Here is a 20,577-nt window from a genome sequence, read left to right as displayed (position 1 = left end):
AAGACCGCTCCCTCCGCAACTCCCTTGTCAATTCTTCCCTTCCCTCCCGCACCACCCCCTCCCCGGGTACTTTCCGTTGCAACCGCAAGAAATGCAACACCTGTCCCTTCACCTCCCCCCTCGACTCCATTCAAGGACCCAAGCGAGCGTTCCAGGTGCGACAAAGGTTCAGATTCAGATTCAATTTTAATTGTCATTGTCAGTGTACAGTACAGAGACAACAAAATGCATTCACCTGCATCTCCTCCAACCTCATCTACTGCATCCTCTGCTCTAGGTGTCAGCTGATTTACATCGGGGAGACTAAGCGTAGGTTGGGCGATCGTTTCGCCGAACACCTCCGCTCAGTCCGCAATAACCAACCTGACCTCCCGGTGGCTCAGCACTTCAACTCCCCCTCCCAATCCCAATCCGACCTCTCTGTCCTGGGTCTCCTCCATTGCCAGAGTGAGCAACAGCGGAAATTGGAGGAACAGCACCTCATATTCCGCCTGGGTTGCCTGCGTCCGGATGGCATGAACATTGAATTCTCCCAGTTTTGGACGTGTGTCTCCATATGACAACTCCCTCGGGCCCTCGGGCTCCTCCTCCTCCCCCTCCCCTTTTTTCCTTCCCCCCCCCCCCCCATCAGTCTGAAGAAGGGTTTCGGCCCGAAACGTTGCCTATTTCCTTCGCTCCATAGATGCTGCTGCACCCGCTGAGTTTCTCCAGCAATTTTGTGTACCAGACATATTTGACGTCCGACTGGGGGGCCCCGCGACGCTCCTTGGGAACTGTAGTCATCGTGGTCACCCCAGCTACAGACTGCGGGCGGGAATAGCGGTGTGGATGGACTACACTCACCGGCGTGCCCCGCGGCGCTCCCTGTCGTCATCTCCAGCGACAGACTGTGTGTGGTGGGGGGTGTGGGGGGCGGCGCCCCGCGGTGCACGTTGGGAATTGTAGTCATCGTGTTCACCCCGGGGACAGACTGTGGGCGGGAGACGCGCTGTGGTCAGACTACACTTACCGGCATGCCCCGCGGTGGGATCGGCGGTGCCAAGGCGACGAGAGGAGCGGGTCGCCGGTAAAGCTGCGGGGGGCGGGTTGTTCGCGCCGCCTGGGCCTAGTGGGGCTGGAGAAAGGCGGCGGCGGCCAGGGGTGGTGGTCGTCGTCCAAAGCCCCTACTCTCCTCTCCTCTCCTCTCCGTGAGGCGGATGGTGGGCCTGGTGAGTGACCGCCCCCCCTACACCCACACCTACACAACCTCAACATGTTGCAGAGCATCGGGCTGACCGTGCTGGTCCTGGTCGCCACCCTCCTCTGCGTCCTCCTCTTCATGCTCTTCGGTAAGACCCAGCCGTGAACAAATGCCAATCAGCAATGTCCATTTGCGGTGATCTTTTAACGAATAACTAGTGCCATGTACACAGTTTCTACACTTGTATGACTGTGTATAAATATGTGTGTGTGTGTTTTTGCGCCGTGAGAGTGTAAATGTGTGTAAATGCGTGTTCATGCGTGTAAGTGCAAAATGTGAGTGAGTGCACGGGTGTGAGTGTACAGTGAGCATGCATGTGTGTGTCAGCGTGTAAATGTGTGCAAGTGTACGCACGTCTACGTGTGTGTCCGCATGCGTGTGCACATGTGTTTATATAATGTGTGTGTAAATGTGTATATATAATTGTGTGTGCAAATATGTGTATATAATGTGTATGGACGTCTGTGTATATTTGTGTGTATATTGTGTGTATGAATGTGTGTGTATATTGTGTGTATGAATGTGTGTATATTTGTGTGTATGAATGTTTGTGTGTGTATGTTTGTGTGTATAAAGGGCCTGTCACACTTACGTGTCCTTGGCACGTAAATTACGCAACATCGTGGTCGCGTTGAGACGCACAGGCATCGTATGGCCTCGCAGGGCCGGTGCCACTGAGAAGTGCGGAGGGGTATGTACTTGTGCATGACATCGCACGGGGCTCACGGCCGTTGCGGTAACGGATCCGCCCCCACTTCTACTCCCAGAGCGGGGCCAAGAAAATTGAAGATGGACACAAAATGCAGGAGTAACTCAGTGGGACCGGCAGCATCTCTGGAGAAAAGCAATGGGTGACGTTCTTTTCAGACTGAAGAAGAGCCTCGAAACGAAACATCACCCATTGCTTCTCTCCAGAGATGCTGCCGGTCCTGCTGAGTTACTCCAGCTTTATGTCCATCTTCAAATGACGTCACACGCTCCAGACGGCTGTGCATATGCATGAAATCGCACGCGACCTTCACGGGTCCGTCGCGGCTCAACGCGACCACAAGGTCGCGTAATTTGCGTGCCAAGGACACGTAAGTGGGACGGGGGCTTAAGTGTGTGTATGAATGTGTGTGTGTGTGTATATATTGGTGTGCGTGCACTAAACTTTTTCTTTTCTCGTTTATTATATTGTTTACAGTGTACTATGTTTACATATACTGTTGTGCTGCTGGTGATAGGATGGTTCAGTTGCCTGATAACAGCTGGGAAGAAACTGACCTTAAATCTGGAGGTGTGCGTTTTCACACTTAGTACCTCTTGCCTGATGAGAGAGGGGAGAAGTGGGAGTGACCGGGAATGCGACTGGTTCTTGATTATGCTGCTGGCCTTGCCGAGGCAGCGTGAGATATAGATGGAGTGAATGGAAGGGAGGTCGGTTTGTGTGATGGTCTGGGACGCGTCCACAATTTGCTGCAATTTCGTACGGTTTTGGATGGAGAGGTTTAGAGGGAAATGGGCCAAATGCAGGCAGGTGGGACTAGTGTAGTTTGGTAGTTAGTGGAGGTAAGTTGGTCGGTGTGGGCAGGTTAAGCCGACGGGCCTGTATGGCGCTGTGATTATGACTAAATGCTGGCAAAACTACATTAAGAATAGCACTTTCATGCTTTTTGTATGTGTGCAGAGAAAAGTGATTTCCGTAGTCCTGCTCTTCCGTAGAGCTCCATGGAGAAATCACAGTCCCTAAGTCACTTCCGTGCTGTACAGTGAGTCAGTGCTTAAAGAACCAGCTCTGCCCAGAAGATAAGGCTGCCCTAGAGGTCAATGAACCATGAAGGATGGTGGAAATGGCTCCCCCTGGTGTGCCTGTGCGGTTCCCACACGGGAGAACAGCCCTAACCTGGCCCTTAACAGTTCCCATGTCGTCAGAGCCCCAAACCATTATGAGCTGGTGACTGATTAGTTTGGTATAGTCACAAAATGCTGCAGTAACTCAGCAGGTCAGGCAGCATCTCTGGATAGAAGGAATAGGTGATGGTTTGGGTCGAGATTCCTTCTATCCGGAGATGCTGCCTGTCCCACTGAGTTACTCCAGCATTTTGTTGTATTGTATTGTATTGTATTGTATATCTTTATTATCATTTCCTGAGTATTCACATACCCAGAGGAAACAAAAAAACGTTGCTCAGCCAGTGTCCATTCAGTGTGCATTAAAAATAAATAGAAATAAAAATACATATATCATGAACAAATTTAACACTCTACTAAACATTCAACAGGCATTCCGATCGGCAGCGGCACGACAGTGGCTCTGCTGCAGTGTGTCCAGGTTGGTGGTTGGTGCGCGATACTTTGGCAGGGGGCAAAGTCCGTTTAGCAGTCTTATAGCCTGTGGGAAGAAGCTGAGGAGCATCCTGCTGGTTTTGCAGCTAATGCTCCTGTACCTCTTCCCAGATGGCAGGATGGAGAATATGTGATGCGATGGGTGGGGAGGGGTCTTTGATGATGGAGATGGCTCTGCTGATACATCTCTTCCTGTATATGTCCAGCAGGAAAGGGAGTGGAGCACCAATAATCCTGTGGCGGTCTTCACAATCCTGTCTAGTTGGTGCCGTTCGTAATTGCAGCTCCCGAACCAAAGTGATGCCGTAGGTCAGGTGTGCTCTCGACAGTCCCCCTATAAAAAGTCCGTAGGTGTGTAGTGGGGAGACCTGCTTTACGTAGTCTTCGGAGAGGGGTAGGCTGCTGGGCTCTCTTGACCAGTGCTGTGGTGTTGGCCGCGTCAGGTCATCTGACAGGTGTAGTCCTAGGAACTGCACGCTGCTGACCCTTTCCACATCAGCTCCATCGATGTGCAGAGGTGTGTATGGTGTTGTTTTCCCCGACCCCGCCCTCCTGAAGTCAACCACCATCTTCTTAGTTTTTTTCCCCACGTGAGAATGAGGTTGTGGGATTTGCACCAACCTGTGAGCAGCTCCACCTCCATCCTGTACGCCGATTCATCATTGTCACTGATGAGACCCACCACTGTTGTGTCATCAGCGAACTTGTTGATGAAGTTGTTGGTCAGTCTAGCAGCACAGTCGTGTGTCAGCAGACTAAAAATGGGGGCTTAGGACCCCTTGGGGTGAGCCAGTGCTCACGGCTATGGTTTTTGATTCCTACTGCCCACCCTGACGTGTCTGCTGCCGTTGCGACAGAATGTTCAGGACCCAGTTGCATGTGCCAGCATCAACCCCCAATAGCTCCAACTTCTCCACCAGCTGCTGCGGAATGATTGTATTAAAAGCAGAGCTGAAGTCTATGAAGAGGATCCTGGCATAAGTATTTTTCCGATCAAGGTGTGACAGTACGAGATTCAGTGTTGTTGAGAATGCGTCCTCTGTGGATCGGTTGGCTCTGTAGGCGAACTGCAGTGGGTCTAGGTCAGCAGGTAGACTATTTTTGATATGCTGCATAACCAGTCGCTCAAAGCACTTCATTACTATGGGTGTTAGAGCCACTGGTCGAAAGTCATTATGGCAGGCTGGGTTTGGTTTCTTCGGGACAGGGACGATGGTGGCACTCTTAAGACAGTTTTGTGTCCATCATTGATGTAAACCTGCATCTGCAGTTCCTTCCTACACGGTTTAGTTTTGTTTGTTGTCACGTGTACCTAGGTACAGTGAAAAGCTTTTGTTGCGCGCTAAACAGTCAGCGGAAAGACAATATATGATTACAATTAAACCATCCACAATGTACAGATACATGATAAGTGAATAGGAAGGTTTGCACCCCAGCGGTATGAACATTGACCTCTAATTTTAGGTAGTCCCTGCTTTCTCCTCCCCTTCTCAGCTTTCCCTCTGCCCACTGTCTCCGCCTCTTCCTTTCTTCTTCCCGCCCACCCCCACCCTCGCATCAGTCTGAAGAAGGGTCTCGACCCGAAACGTTGCCTATTTCCTTCGCTCCATAGACGCTGCCTCACCCGCTGAGTTTCTCCAGCATTTTTGTCTCCCATGGTAAGTGAAGAACGTTTAGTGCAATAAAGTCCGATCAACGATAGTCCGAAAATCACCAACGCGTTAGATAGTAGTTCAGCACTGCTCTCTGGTTGCGGTAGGATGTTTCAAGAGTCTTAGAGTGATACAGTGTTAAAGCAGGCCATTCGGCCCAACTTATTCACACCGGCCAACATGTCCCATCTACACTAGTCCCAACTGCCTGCGCTTGGCCAATATCTCGCTAAACCTGTCCTATCCATGTACCTGTCCAAATGTTTCTTAATTGTTAGGATAGTCCCTGCCTCAGTGAATAACGTTCAGTGAAAAGTAAAGTCTGATTAAATATAATCCCAGGGTCTTCAATGAGGTAAGTGGTAGCTCAGGACCGCTCTCTGGTTGGTGATGAAAATAGGAAGGAACTGCAGATGCTGGTTTACACTGAAGATAGACACAAAATGCTGGAGTCTCAGCAGGACAGGCAGCGTCTCTGGAGAGAATGAATGGGTGACGTTTCGGTACAAAACCCTTCTTCAGACACGTCTACATATCTTTGGTTCAGTTGTCTGATAGCAGCTGGGAAGAAACTGTCCTTTAATCTGGTGGTGTGCGTTTTCACCTCTTGCCTAACGGGAGATTAAGACTCCAATAACTCAACGTGATGCTTTGAATTGTTTTTTTAGTAAAATTTACAATCAATAAAAAGCACCATTTTATAGTAATGCTTGCCTTTTATAAAGTAAATCTGGTCAATGCAAAAAGGCAGCACGGTTGTGCAGATAGTAGAGCCGCTGCCACACAGTGCCAGAGTCCCCGGTTCGATCCTGACCTCGGTTGCTGTCTGTGTGGAGTTTGCACGTTCTCCCCGTGACCGTGTGGGTTTCCTCCGTGGACTCCGGTTTCCTCTCGCATCTCAAAGACGTGCGGGTTTAATGGTTAATTAGTCGCTGTAAACCGGCATCTTGGTCGGCATGGACGAATTGGGCCGAAGGGCCTGTCTCTGTGCTGTATGACCCTATGACTGAATGGCGTAGAGTTAACATGCTTTTCCCGATCTCTTTCTGTGAATAACATTTGCAATTCTTTATTCTTCCGTCACCGTACTGATGTTCAAGCTTTAGCGATTCTGTTCTAGTCTAGTTTAGTTTATTATCACGTGTCCCAAGAGTGAAAAGCTTTTGTTGCGTGCTCTCCAGTCAGCGGAAAGACACACATGATTACAATCGAGCCATTCAGTGTACAGATACAGGATAACTTAAAGCCAGTAAAGACCGATCAAAGATAGTCCGAGGGTCTCCATAGAGGCAGATGGCAGCTTGGAACTGCTCTCTGGTTGTGCATAGATATAGATTCTGAGCTTAAACAGCCTCTATCCTTCCATGGTGACGGGCAGCGGTGCAGATGCTGGCATCCTGAGTAAAATAACAAACTGCTGCATGAATGCGACGGGTCAGGCAGCATCTGTGGAGTGAAATGTGCAGGTCGCCTCTGAGGAAGGGTTCCGACCCATATTGTCACACGTCCATTTCCCTCCACAAATGCTGCCTGACCCGCTCGATACATCCAGCAGTTTGCATTCTACTCCACCCCACCTCACCTTTGGAGGTCTGGTATCCACGGCGAGTGAGGTAGGGTGGGTGAATCTGTGGAATTCTTTGCCACACAAGGCTGTGGAGGCCAAGTCAGTAGATAGTTGTAAGGTAGGGATAGATAGATTTGTGATCAGTACTGGAGCAGGGGCAGGTGAATGGGGTTAGGAGGGAGAGATAGATCAGACATGATTGAATGGAGGATTAGAATTGATGGCCTAATTCTACTCCGATCACTTATGACCTTATAATAGGAGGTGCGGCTGACTGTATAGAATTTGCATGTTCTCTCCGTGGCCACACAAATTTCCCTCGGGTCTATTGTTTCCTCCCACCTGTCACTGGTTGGTAGTTCACAAGTTCAAGTCATAGAAGCAGAATTAGGCTATTCAGCCCTCATAACCCCTGATACCCGTTCTAATCGAAGATCTGTTAATCTCTGCTTTAAAAATACCCAATAACTTGGCCTCCATAGCTGATGCTCCCCGTAAACTATTCAACCCCCTCTCCCATTAGCACCCAGATTGCATCATGTACCTACACACTAGAGAACAATTAACCGACCTACCCACATGTCTTTAGGACAGAAAACCCACAGCATCCAGGGTGTATTCACGTGGTCAGAAGGAAAACGTGCAGACTCCACGCGGGCAGCAGAGGCCTTGGATTCAATAAGGCTGGCTGGAGCTGTCGGGTGATAGTGTTTCTAGTTTTAGTTTAGGATACAACGTGGAAAGGATACAACTGAGTCCGCAACGACCAGTGATCCCTGCACACTAGCTATATTTAAGAGGGAGTTCGATGTGGCCCTTGTGGCCAAGGGGATCAGAGGGTATGGAGAAAAGGCAGGTACGGGATACTGAGTTGGATGATCAGCCATGATCATATTGAATGGCGGTGCAGGCTCGAAGGGCCGAATGGCCTACTCCTGCACCTAATTTCTATGTTTCTATGTTTCTACGATCCTACACACACAGTAGACAATAGAGGAGTAGGCCATTTGGCCCTTTGAGCTAGCACCACCATTCAATGTGATCATGGCTGATCATCCACCATCAGTACCCCGTTCCTGCCTTCTCCCCATATCCTTTAACTCTACTATCTTTAAGAGCTCTATCTAACTCTTGAAAGCATCCAGAGAACCTGCCTCCACCGTCCTCTGAGGCAGAGAATTCCACAGACTCACAACTCTCTGTGTGAAAAAGTGTTTCCTCATCTCCATTCTCAAGGGCTTGCCCCATATTCTTAAACTGTGGCCCCTGGTTCGGGATTCCCCCAAAACCGGGAACATGTTTCCTGCCACTAATCAAAAATCCATGTCTCTGCCTTAAAAATATCATTTGGGTTGGTCTCCACAGCCTTATAATACTTCTTGACATTTTACACAGAACATAGCTAAGTACAGAACAGGAACAGGCCCTTCGGCCCACAATGCCTGTGCCCAGCATGATGCCAATATATACTAATGTTGTCAGCCTGCACATGATCCACCTCTCCATTTCCTGCAGATCTATGTACATATCTAACAGCCTTTTAAATGCTACTATTGTATCTGCCTTCACCACCACCTCTGGCAGTGTGCTCCAGGCACCCCTCTCACCTTAAAGCTATGCCATACACATGTTTATGAAGCCTCTGATCTCTTTAATCTTTATTATAGTTATTATCACTATGGAACAATTACTTAAGGCGGCACGGTGGTGCAGCGGTAGATTGGCTGCCTTACAGCGCCTGTGACCTGGCTTTTATCTTGACTATGGGTGCTGTCTGTGCTGAGTTTGTGCATTCTCCCTGTGACCGCATCGGTTTTCTCCTGGTGCTCAGGTTTCCTCCCACACTCCAAAGACATACAGGTTTGTGGACACAAAATGCCAGAGTAAGTCAGTGGGACGGGCTACACAAAATGCTGGAGTAACTCAACGGGACAGGCAGCATCTCTGGAGAGAAGGAATGAGTGATGTTTCGGGTCGAGACCCTTCTTCAGACTGTCCCGCTGAGTTACTCCAGTATTTTGTGCCCCTTCTCTCCAGAGATGCTGCTGGTCCCGGTGAGCTATTCAAGCATTTTGTGTCTATTTTCAGGTTTGCAGATTAATTGTAAAAATTGTAAATCATCCTTGGTGTGTAGGATAGTGCTAGTGTATATGGGGGTCGCTGGTCGGCACGGACTTGGTGTGCCGAAGGACCTGTTTACGTGCTGTATCTCTAAAATTAGCCAAACTGAACTAATTATTCCATATATTTGTCTTTTGTTCACCTTTTCCATATCACGCAGTTTTTAAAGGGTCTATATTACTCCAGAGCAATCTGTTTTCCTTGTATATTTGCCACAGGCATTATTCTAGTTCAGTCATTATTTTTATATTTCAAAGGCAGAAAGAACATTTTACCAGTTTGATGGTATTTTTCTTTTCTGCTAAATAAGCATTAAGTCATAAAGTCATAGTCTTACGGCGTCAAAACAGGCCCTTCAGTCCAACTTTCTCACACCGGCCAACATGTCCCATCTACACTAGTCCCACCTGCCTACGTTTGGCCCATATCCCTCTAAACCTGTCTAACTATTTCTTAAATGTTGGGATAGTCCCAGCCTCAACTACCTCCTATGGCAGCTCGTTCCATACACCCATCACCCTTTGTGTGAAAAAGTTACCCCTCTGATTCCTATTAATTATTTTCCCCTTAAACCTATGTCCTGTGGTTCTTGATTCCCTCCCTCATCACCTCAATACACCTTTTATACACCTCTATAAGATCACCCCTCCTGCATTCCAGGGAATAGTCCCAGCCTACTCAACTTCTTCTGATAGCTCACACCCTCTAGTCCTGGCAACATCCTCGTCAATGCTAAGTGAAACTGCTATCATAACTCATAAAATTGAATGATGAGAAGCCGGGATAGAATGGATGTGGAGAGGATGTTTCCAGTAGTGGGAGAGTCTAGAACAGTGGTTCCCAACTTTTTTTGGCCATGCCCCACCTAATCATCTCTAAAATCCTGATGCCCCCCCCCCCTTGCTTTCCCTTGAGAGAAAACGGAGGAAATAGATATTATAAGGGTAACTTAGCAAAAGCTCTTTGAATCGCATTTCTAAATCCAATTCAATAAATAAGGTTCTCCCATGACCTCGCGCGCTTCGTGCGACGTGCATGAAGAGCGATGGCGCGGTGATTATGTAATAACTACACAATAAAGACCTTTTTACCCAAAAAAAATGATTTACTCAAAATAACATCTGAAACATAAACTATATATGTTTACCTGATGGAAAATCCAAAAAAAAAAATTTGGACCCAGACCTCCTCAGTCACGCTCAATTGCCCCCCTTAAAAATTAAATTGCCCTCTCTGTGGTCTAGAACCTGGAGAGGGCGCAGCTTTACAGTACAAGGACGTACAGTTAGAATGGCGATGAGTGGAATTTCTTCAGCCAAAAGGTGGTGAAGCTGTGAAATTCATGGTCATAGACGGTGGTGGAGGCCAAGTCATTGGTGTTTTTAAAGCGAAGGTTCTTCATTAGTAAAGGGCCTGTCCCACTTGGGCGTCATTTGCAAGTCACGCAGGTGGTGCGCAAAGATTTTTTGAATCCCAAAATCCTGGGGCGCCGTGCGCAACCGTGCGTCACTGCTTACATCACCACGCACTATGCACGCCATGCATGCATCACACGCGCGTCATGCATCGTGACGCAATAATGATGTTGCGTAAATGATGCGCAAATGATGCTTAAGGGGGACAGGCTCTTAAGGGTGTCAAAGGTTACAGGGCGAAGGCACGAGAATGGGCTTATGAGGGAAAAATAAGATCAGCCATGATTGTTTGGCAGGGCAGACTCGAATGGTTTAAAGCTGCTCCTGTGACTTGTAGTCTTAACATGATTGTGAGACGTGTTTTAACACACTGGTTACAGGGAAAAAAACAATGGTTCCAATGCCCGAGGGAGGCCCACCTCTGTATAATACCACACAGTGATCCAAACTAGGTCTTTACACCAAGACATTTGGACATAGAGCGAAATGGTTTAGAGGGATGTGCCAAGTACGGGCACGCGAGACTAGTGTAGATGGGACATGTTGGTCGGTGTGGGTGAGTTTGGCCGAAAGGTCTGTTTCCACGCTGGATGACTCTGTGACCCTGTTGCTGAAGTGAAAATTCCTCTGCAATGGTTTGAATGTAAAAAGCACACAAAATCTCAACTGGCCAATTAGTGCTTCATCAGTCTCTTTTCAAATACCAATTTAGTTTAGAGATACAGCGTAGAAGCAGGCCATTCGGCCCACTGGGTGTGCTAACCAGCAATCGCCTGTACACTAGTTTTATCCTGCGCACTGGAGACAATTCACAATCTCACCGAAGCCAGTTAACATACAAAACTGCACGTCTTTGGTATATGGGAGGAACCGGAGCACCCGGAGAAACCCCACACAGGTCACGAAGAGAACCTATGAACTCCGCACAGACAGCACTTTTCGGAGCTCCCGCAACGGCAACTTCTCCCGCCCGAGTTGCGGGGTTGAAATTGACCCGGAGCGGGGCCTTACATCGCCATCACCTGCCGGGGTCTCCAACATTAAGACCCGGGGCGGGGCCTTGCATAGCCCTGCGCGGCCTTAACGGCCTGCGGGACTTGCCGTCGCCCGCCGGGAACTTTAACATCGAGAGAAGAATGGAACACAGGGGAGAGACAAGACTTTGCCTTCCATCACAGTGAGGAGGAGATTCACTGTGATGGATGTTTGTGTAAATTGTGTTGGTTGTGTGTCTTGGTTCTTTTCTTGTTGTATGACTGCAGAAACCAAATTTTGTTTGAACTTCATTTGAGGTTCAATTGACAATAAATGTATTGTATTGTAGTCAGGATCGAACCCGGGTCTCCGTGCGCTGTGAGGCAGCAGCTCTACCGCTGCACCACCGTGCTGCCACCGTTTCACTGCCCTGCATAAAATTCTTAAGGGGTTGGACAGGCTAGATGCAGGAAGATTATTCCCAATGTTAGGGAAGTACAGAGCTAGGGGTCACAGTTTAAGGATAAGAGGGAAATCTTTTAGGACCGAGATGAGAAAAACATTTTTCACACAGAGAGTGGTGAATTTGTGGAATTCTCTGCCACAGAAGGTAGTTGAGGCCAGTTCATTGGCTATATTTAAGATGGAGTTAGATGTGGCCCTTGTGGCTAAAGGGATCAGGGTATATGGAGAGAAGGCAGGGATGGGATACTGAGTTGGATGATCAGACATGATCATATCGGATGGCGGTGCAGGCTCGAAGGGCCGAATGGCCTACTCCTGCACCTATTTTCTATGTTTCTATGACTGGCTCTCTGTTGCCTTGCAGGTTGGTATGTGGTTTGGCAGCTGTTCCTGTCGAAGTTCAAATTCCTCCGGGAACTGGTGGGCGATACCAGCTCGCTGCAAGGGGACAGCGAGTCATCGGAGAGTGCAAGCACAGGAGACTCTCCACCTGCACCCGCAGGGCACAGACCTAAATCGGCACGTCTACGGAGGGCGCCGACTGAAGGCACCACATAGTAAACCGCACCGGAGCACGGTTCCGTTCATTGGCCCTCTCAGCACCGCTTCAGTCTGCGATCGACATTGCCTCGCTTTATTTAACTGTTTGCTTCGGCTGGCTTGCTGAAAAACACTTCTCATTTACCCAGCAGGGATGTAGACCACAATGCAAGCAGGTGTGCAGGTTAAATTGGCTCGATGGTCAACATTGACGTGGTGGGCCGAAGGGCAAGGGCCGTTCCTGTGCTGCGATGTTCTGCGTTCACATTTGGAGCAGTTTGCCAATGTTCGCGCCGCAGAAATGCCACAATGCTTGCTTAATTTATCAGTACAGAGTCATCTATTTCTCATCATTGCCGAGCAAATCAATTTGCAATCAATTGGTAATAAGGTCATAGATTACAGGAGCAGAGTCAGGCCATTCGGCCCATCAGGTCAACTCCACCATTAAATCATGGCTGATCTATCCCTCCCTCCTAACCCCATTCTCCTGCCTTCTCCCCATAACCCCTGACACCCGCACTAATCAAGAAATATATCTATCCGTCTCTGCTTTGAAATATCCACTGACTTGGCCTCCACAGCCTTCTGTGGTAAAGAATTCCACATATTCACCACACTCTGACTAAAGAAATTCCTTATCTCCTTCCTAAAGGACCGTCCTTTAATTCTGATGAATTGGTGGATTATTCAGTCCCGGATGCAGGAGTCTCGAATCAAATTGTCCTACCAACTGTAACCTCATTTTGTTGCATACGATTCCTCTTTCTGAATGACTGCTCTAAGTACTAAAAACGGTTTATGTCGTAAATTAGCAGCCTTTAAAAGTGTATGTTGTTTGAACTTTGCTTTAGCTGGTTCTAATATATTTTTAAGAACTTTTCACATAATTATGATGAACCACATTGAACATGTTTACATTTTCTGCCGCATCTTTTCTTATTTTTTTTAACACGTCAATTGAAACACCTAACTTGCTTTCATAGAAGCTCGTGAGAATGTAAGACTTGCCTAAACTGTTGTCGAATGAGAAAAGTCACTGTTCATTAGTCCTTGGAGCAGAATTGGGAGATTTGGACCATCGAGTCTACTCCGCCATTCAATCATGGCTGATCTATCTTCCCCCCCCACCCCCCCCCCCTTCAATCCCATTCTTCTGCCTTCTTCCCATAACTCCTGTCACCCTTATTAATCCTCACTAACCCTTTGTTCGAGGAACACTCCTTTTCACACAGTGGCGCAGCGGTAGAGTTGCTGCCTCGCAGCGTCAGAGACTCGGGTTCGATCCCCACTGCGGGTGCTGTCCAACTGTACAGGTGATCATTGGTCAGCTGGGAAGAAACTGTTCCTGAATCTGGAAGTTTGCATTTTCAAACTTCTGTGCCTCTTGCCTGATGGGAAAGTGTAAAGGGTGTGAAGGAGTGATCGACGGTGGGCTTGGACTCGAGTGGGCCGAAGGGCCTGTTTCCACCCTGTATCTCTAGAACTCAAAATTAGAACTACTGCAGGGCAATTACGTGGAGATGGTGACCTCAAGAGATCATAAACCCATGTGAGTTGGAAGACAAGCCCTTCCTTCCACGCCCAATGATGAATATCCTCCGAAATGTGTGACTTAATTTCCTGGACAGGTCTCTAAAGGATCAATTTGGAGGAAATGATGAAACCGAGATCGTGACCCACCAGGAAATTGCATCATTATGCGCTGTAGCATCACAGGAAATTCACAGTCGCATATCCACAATGGTATCAATTCACCCATAAATTGGTGGCAGTTTCTTCCCAGCTGACCATGGGCGGCACAGTGGCGCTGTGGCAGAGTTGCTGCCCCACAGCGCTAGAGACCCTGGCTCGATCCCGACTACGGGTGCTGTCTGTATGAGGTTTGTACGTTCTCCCCGTGATCTGCGTGGGTTTTCTCCGTGATCTTCGGCTTCCTCCCACATTCCAAAGGCATTCAGGTTTGTTGTTTAATTGGCATGGTATACATTGTAAATTGTCCCTGGGATAGTGTTTGTGTACGGGGACCGCTAATCGGTGTGGACTCGGTGGGCCGAAGGGTCTGTTTACTCTAAAACATATCTAAATGACATTCATGCCACTTAGAATTGCGGGAGGTAGAGTAACCTGCCTGGATTTCTAGGCCACAGTTTATTATGAGCATCCTCTTCGGACTGATGTGGGGTGTGGGGGGGGAGAAGAAGGGAAGAGGAGGAGCCCGAGGGCTGAGGGAGAGCTGAGAAGGGGAGGAGACAGCAAGGGCTACTGGAAATTGGAGAATTTAATGTTTATGCCACTAGGGTGCAGACTGCCCAAGCGGAATATGAGGTGCTGCTCCTTTCACGGATTCTGAAACCTTTTGCTTTCATTATCCATTTTGACAACAATATGCCCTTGCTCTTTATAAACTTCTAGACGCCTTGACAATTTGTAAATTGTGCAGGAGAGTTTCGGAAACATGCAGGACATAGATTGAAGCACATTTATTTGAGTCGCTGCCTCAGTGGGCCTGGTTCGATCCTGACCTCGGGTGCAGTATCTGTGGAGTTTGCACGTGTGACCCCGTGGGTCACCTTCCATGTGCTCTGGTTTCTCCCACATCCCGAAGACGTGCGGGTTTGTAGGTTAATTTGCCCTCTGTAAATTGCCCCCTAGTGCGCGGGGAGTGAATGAGAAAGTGGAATAACATAGTGTACGGGGTGATCGATGGTCGGTGTGGAACTCAGTGGGTCGAGGATCTTGTTTCCGTGCTACATGGGTGGTCGGTCGATGGTTGGCGTGTACTCAGTGGCAGAAGGTCCTGTTTCCCTGCTGCATCTCAAAAATAAACTTACTGCTTTTGTTATAAACAAAAGATTAGGGCATTATCCTTCATCTTTCAGCCTAGGCTCAAATTACAGGCAGATAGCTTGGGGAACAACCACAGCTGTATTTCTGCAGGAAATATTGTCCAATATTTGGAATGAAAATGTTGAATACCTAAATATTTTGCAATGAATAGCTGATTTTATCTTTGGAGCTAAACGTTGCATTGTAGAAGTAGAGTGGCAGTGGAAACTGACTTAGATACAGCGCGGAAATGAGTCTGCACCGACCAACGCTCCCCGTACATTGACACTACCCTCCACGCGATGGGAACAATTTACATTTACACCAAGCCAATTAACCTCCAAACCTGTGCGTCTTTGTGTGGGAGGAAACCGAAGATCTTGGAGAAAACCCACGCAGGTCACGGGGAGAACGTACAAACTCCGTACAGACAAGCCCCGTGCCGCGCCAAGGTTTAACGCTACTTCAAAGTATCAATAATCCTGTTCCACACCTTCGACGTTCCTTATGTGTAGAATGGAGGATCTTTTTTCAGTTTCTCCTCCATCTGGTCCTATTCCTCCCTCTCCTGACTTTAAAAAGTAATGTTGTGATGGCCATCTTGTTCACTGTTCGGTTGCAGTTTTCGACAGGCAGTTGACGTAGCCTGTGTTTGAAAATAGCACCATACAAATAAAATGATGACAACTGTGCGGCACGGTGGCGCAGCGGTAGAGTTGCTGCCTCACAGTGCCATACACCCGGGTTCCATCCCGACTACGGGCGCTTGTCTGTACGGAGTTTGTGCCTTCTCGCCGTGTCCTGCGTGGGTTTTCTCCGGTTTCCTCCCGCATTCCAAAGACGTCCAGGTTTGTAGGCTAATTGTCTTCGGTGTAATTGTGAATTTTCCCGTTTGTGTATGTGCGGTAGTGTAAGTGTGCGGGGATCGCTGGTCGGTGCGGACTCGGTGGGCCAAAGGGCCTGTTTCCGCGCTGTATCTCTAAACTAAACTGAAACAAGGATGATATAGTAGCAGCTGCTTTCGAAATAAGACCGGTCTTGCTAACAGTTGATTGTTTCCCCTTGATGTTTGCAGCATTTTGTTCCAAAGTTCGAGCGTGCCGATGCTTCTTGTGACCAGCCTGCATCGTTCCGTGTTTGCTTTTTGCTTAGTGTTCTATATTATCCATTGCTACATTTACAAATCGCGTCTGAACGATCACAGCAAGAAATGTTTATTTTCTAAATGGACTGCAACTAGACATACTGTTCTTTTATGTGGCATTTAGAGTTTTTGATTCCTCTGCATTGTATTGATACTGGCTTTCAAAACTATTGGCAAAACACATTTGTAAAGAGGTTATAGTTTAAAAAAAAAATAGTGGCACTTAGAAGTGTACATTAACGATCTAATTAGCACAATACAATTAAAAAGTGTGCATTGGTGTACATATCCAGCCTCAAGGACCTGTCCCACCTACGCGATTTTTATTTCAGCGACTGCCGGCACCCGTCATAGTCAATAGACAATAGGTGCAGGAGTAGGCCATTCGGCCCTTCGAGCCATTCAATATGATCATGATTGATCATCCCCAATCAGTACTCAGTTCCTGCCTTCTCCCCATATCCCCTGACTCCACTATTTTTAAGAGCCCTATCTAGCTCTCTCTTGAAAGCATCCAGAGAACCCGCCTCCACCACCCTCAGAGGCAGAGAATTCCACAGATTCACCACACTCTGGGTGAAAAAGTGTTTCCTCGTCTCCGTTCTAAATGGCTTACTCCTTATTCTTAAATAATAAGCAGGTCGCCGAAAAATTTCAAACATGTTGAAAATCCAGCGGCGACCAGAAAAAGGTAGGACTCTTTGGGTGACTACTCACGACCGCATGGCCCAAAGAGTCGTATCTTTTTCTGTCATAAGTAGTCACCCAAAGAGTTGTTCCTTTTTCTGGCTGCCGCTGGAGTTGAACATGTTGAAAATTTTCAGCGACCTGCTGCGACTAATGACGGGTGCCGGCAGTCGCTGAAAAAAAATAATGTAAATGGGACAGGCCCTTCATTCACCTAAACCTCTTTACGGCCTTCAGACATTAAATCACTCTTGTCTTTTTTAAAACAAAGCTAGTACTTGATCCCGAAGATAGACACGAGACGCTGGAGTAACTCAGTGGATCATGTTCATAGCTTCTAGGAGAAGAATTAGGCCATTTGGCCCATCAAATCTACTCATGGCATTTAATCATGGCTGATCTATCTTTCCCTCTCAACCCCGTACTCCTGCCTTCTCCCCATAACCTCTGACACCCGTGCTAATCAAGAATCTGTCAATCTTCGCCTTAAAAATATCCACAGCCGTCTGTGGCAATGAGTTCCACAGATTCACCACCCACTGACTAAAGAAATTGTTTCTCATCTCCTTTCTAAAGGTACATCCTTTCATTCTGAGGCTGTGGCCTCTGGCCCTGGACTCTCCCACTGGTGGATGTGGATATATCCCTTCCACATTCATTCTATCCAGCACCTCTGCAGAAAGGGAATAGGCGATGTTTCGGGTCGAGACCCTTCTCCATCAGCTATTCTCCATGGTACAAACAATAAACTGCAGACAGGCACAAAGTGCTGGAGTAACTCAGTGGCTCAGGCGGCATCTCTGGAGAAAAAGGATTGGTGACACTTCGGCTTTGGGACCCTTATGAGGGGTCACGAACCCGAAACACCACCCATCTTTTCTCTCTGGCCATGCTGCCTGACCCGCTGAGTTACTCCAGCACTTTGTGACTATTTTTTGGTATAAACCAGCACCTGCAGTTCCTTGTTTCTTCTAATGAACTGCAGATGCTGGTGTACAATAAGAAAAAAGATAGTCCTAGTTGAACGCAGTGGGTCAGGCAGCACCTCTGGAGAACGTGGATTGGTGACGTTTCAGGTCGGGGCCCCATCTTCAGAAGAATGACTCCGAAACGTCACCTATCTACCATCTCCAGGGATACTCCTTGACGGGTGCAGGCCCAGTGCCATCGACTGCCTTCTCCCCACAACCTTTGACATTCTTACTAATCCTAGGGCGGCACGCTAGCACGGCGCTACAGCACCAGATTCTTGGGATTGATCCCGACTGTGGGTGCTGTCTGTACGGAGTTTGCACGTTCTCCCCAGTGACCTGCGTGGGTTTTCTCAGGGTGCTCTGGTTACCTCCCACAATCCAAAGACCTACAGCTTTGCAGGTTAATTGGCCCTCTTTAAAAAAAAATACCCAGTTACTTAGCCTCGACAGCCGTCTGTGGCAATGAATTCCACAGATTCACCACCCTCTGACTCAAGAAATGCCTCGTCTCCTTCCAAAAGGTACATCCTTTTTTCTTAGTTCTCACATTAAATGCCACATTTGCCTCAATTTCTATGCCACAGCTATCTGCCTCTCCGCTCTACATACCCCATCCCTAACCTCTTCTGCATTGGTTCAAGGCTTCCCACATTCAGAACACGCTTCCCTTGTTCCTGTTTCAATCGTCTCCCTATATCCTTTGTTTTGGGCTGTTCTCTTTTCTCCTCTAATGTGCTTGGGTAAAGGGTCTGCATGAATGGTCTATATGAAACGGGTCTGTAACAAAAGGCTCTATGTGAACGGTCTCCACCCAAAATGTCACCTAGTCCTTCTCCAGAGATGCTGCCTGACCGGCTGAGTTACCCCAGCACTTATATTGTGTCTATCTTCAGTGTAAATCAGCACCTGCAGTTCCTTCTTACACTATAAAATAGCTTGTTCCTTCTTTGAACACCTGCTACTTTTAGTTTTGGGTGATATTTAACCGTTATTTGCGGGGTGGGGGAAGGTGGATGGCCAGGCAAGTGAAGGCAAGGGTTCTGCTGAATTTAACACCAGAACCCCATAAAAATGTCAATTTCTATCCAAGAAGGGTCTCGACCTGAAATGTCACCTATCCATGTTCTCCACAGATGCTGCCTGACCCGCTGAGTTACTCCAGCACTCTGTGAAACATCACCTATCCATGTTCTCCAGAGATGCTGCCTGACCCGCTGAGTTACTCCAGCACTCTGTGAAATCATCTATCCATGTTCATCCAGAGATGCTGCCTGACCCGCTGAGTTACTCCAGCACTCTGAGAAACATCATCTATCCATGTTCTCCACAGATGCTGCCTGACCTGCTGAGTTACTCCAGGTTTTTTTCTTGTCTGTCTTTGGTTTAAACCAGCATCTGCTGTTCCTCCCTACACATTCTCTCTTAGTTAGGTTTGGTTTAGAGGGACAGCGCTGAAACAGGCCCTTTGGCCCACCGAGTCTGCGCCAACCAGTCTTAAGTTAAGAACTCACTTCTTTCAACAATCTCCATATATCTTTCCTGTTTTGGTCTGAAACGTCACCTATCCATGTTCTCCAGAGATGCTGCCTGACCCGCTGCGTTACTCCAACACTTTGTCCTTTTTTTTTGCAAACCAGCATCTCCAGTTCTTTGTTCCTAATTAAAAAATATTAATAAAATATTGCATCCCTCGTATCTGCAGTGACCTTTTGAATATGTAGTCCTTTGCATAACCAGTCGCTTGTGTACTTTCATAATAGAGTTTGTAGGTTAATTGGTTTGGTTATAAATGTAAAATAAATTGGCCCTAGTATGTATAGGGTAGTGTTAATGTGCGGGGATCGCTGGTCGGTGCGGACTCGGTGGGCTGAAGGACATGTTTCCGCTCTGTATCTTTACACTAAACTTTTTTTTTTTTTAAACAAAAGGTCAAATGTTGAGACCCTTTATTATAAAGGTCAAATCTGGAGAAATTGTGTTGATTGTAACCAACTTGTTTCATCCAAGAGGCTACCTCAAACTATAAACGGTAGGGGCTTATGCTTTCACGGAAGTAACTTTATATTAAAAACATTTGTGATAAATTCAGAAAGACCACTCTGTATTAAGATGCAAATATAATGGTTACAATGTAAAATTTGCTAGGTTTCACATTGATGTTCAAACAGTGGTTTGAATTCATGTTACATTTAAGTTATTAGAATGCGAGTTGGAATGTTTATTTGACTGGTGAAATGCTGACACTGTTGTATGTTCTTGTTAACATGTAATATTATAGACGCAAGTCACTAAACCATGCTGTTGCGTGTTAATAACATCCTTTAACATGTTTCCTGTTTCTTAAACTGACCCCTGTAATAGAAACGATGAAATAAAATGGCAAAGAAACAGTCTTCATTCAAGCCTTCTTGTCCTTATTCTGTTCATATCTCCAACTAGGCGGCACGGTCGTGCAGCGGTAGAGTCGCTGCTTGACATCGCTTACAGCGCTGGAGACCTGGGTTCGAATAGTGCTGTCTGTACGGAGTTCGGACACGCTCCCTGTCACCACGTGGGTTTTCTCCTAAATCTTCGGTTTCCTCCCACACTTCAAAGACGTACATGTTTGTAGGTTACTCGGCTTGGTATAAATGTGAATTG

The 20,577-nt window shown here is 47.4% G+C and overlaps 1 protein-coding gene across 1 annotated transcript; it reads left to right on the top strand.

Moving 5' to 3' along the window:
- The first annotated feature begins 1,106 nt into the window (after positions 1-1,106).
- On the top strand, positions 1,107-20,330 carry smim13 (small integral membrane protein 13). The gene is made up of 2 exons (XM_055653986.1): positions 1,107-1,328; positions 12,128-20,330. Exons 1-2 carry the CDS (start codon positions 1,253-1,255, stop codon positions 12,319-12,321), a joined length of 270 nt encoding a protein of 89 aa, XP_055509961.1. The 5' UTR covers positions 1,107-1,252; the 3' UTR covers positions 12,322-20,330.
- Positions 20,331-20,577: the final 247 nt, after the last annotated feature.

The sequence above is a fragment of the Leucoraja erinacea genome, chromosome 2, assembly GCF_028641065.1.
Source record: "Leucoraja erinacea ecotype New England chromosome 2, Leri_hhj_1, whole genome shotgun sequence".
Taxonomy (NCBI): domain Eukaryota; kingdom Metazoa; phylum Chordata; class Chondrichthyes; order Rajiformes; family Rajidae; genus Leucoraja; species Leucoraja erinaceus.
The sequence above is the reverse complement of the archived record's forward strand: the minus strand, read 5'-3'. Positions and strand labels throughout refer to the sequence as shown.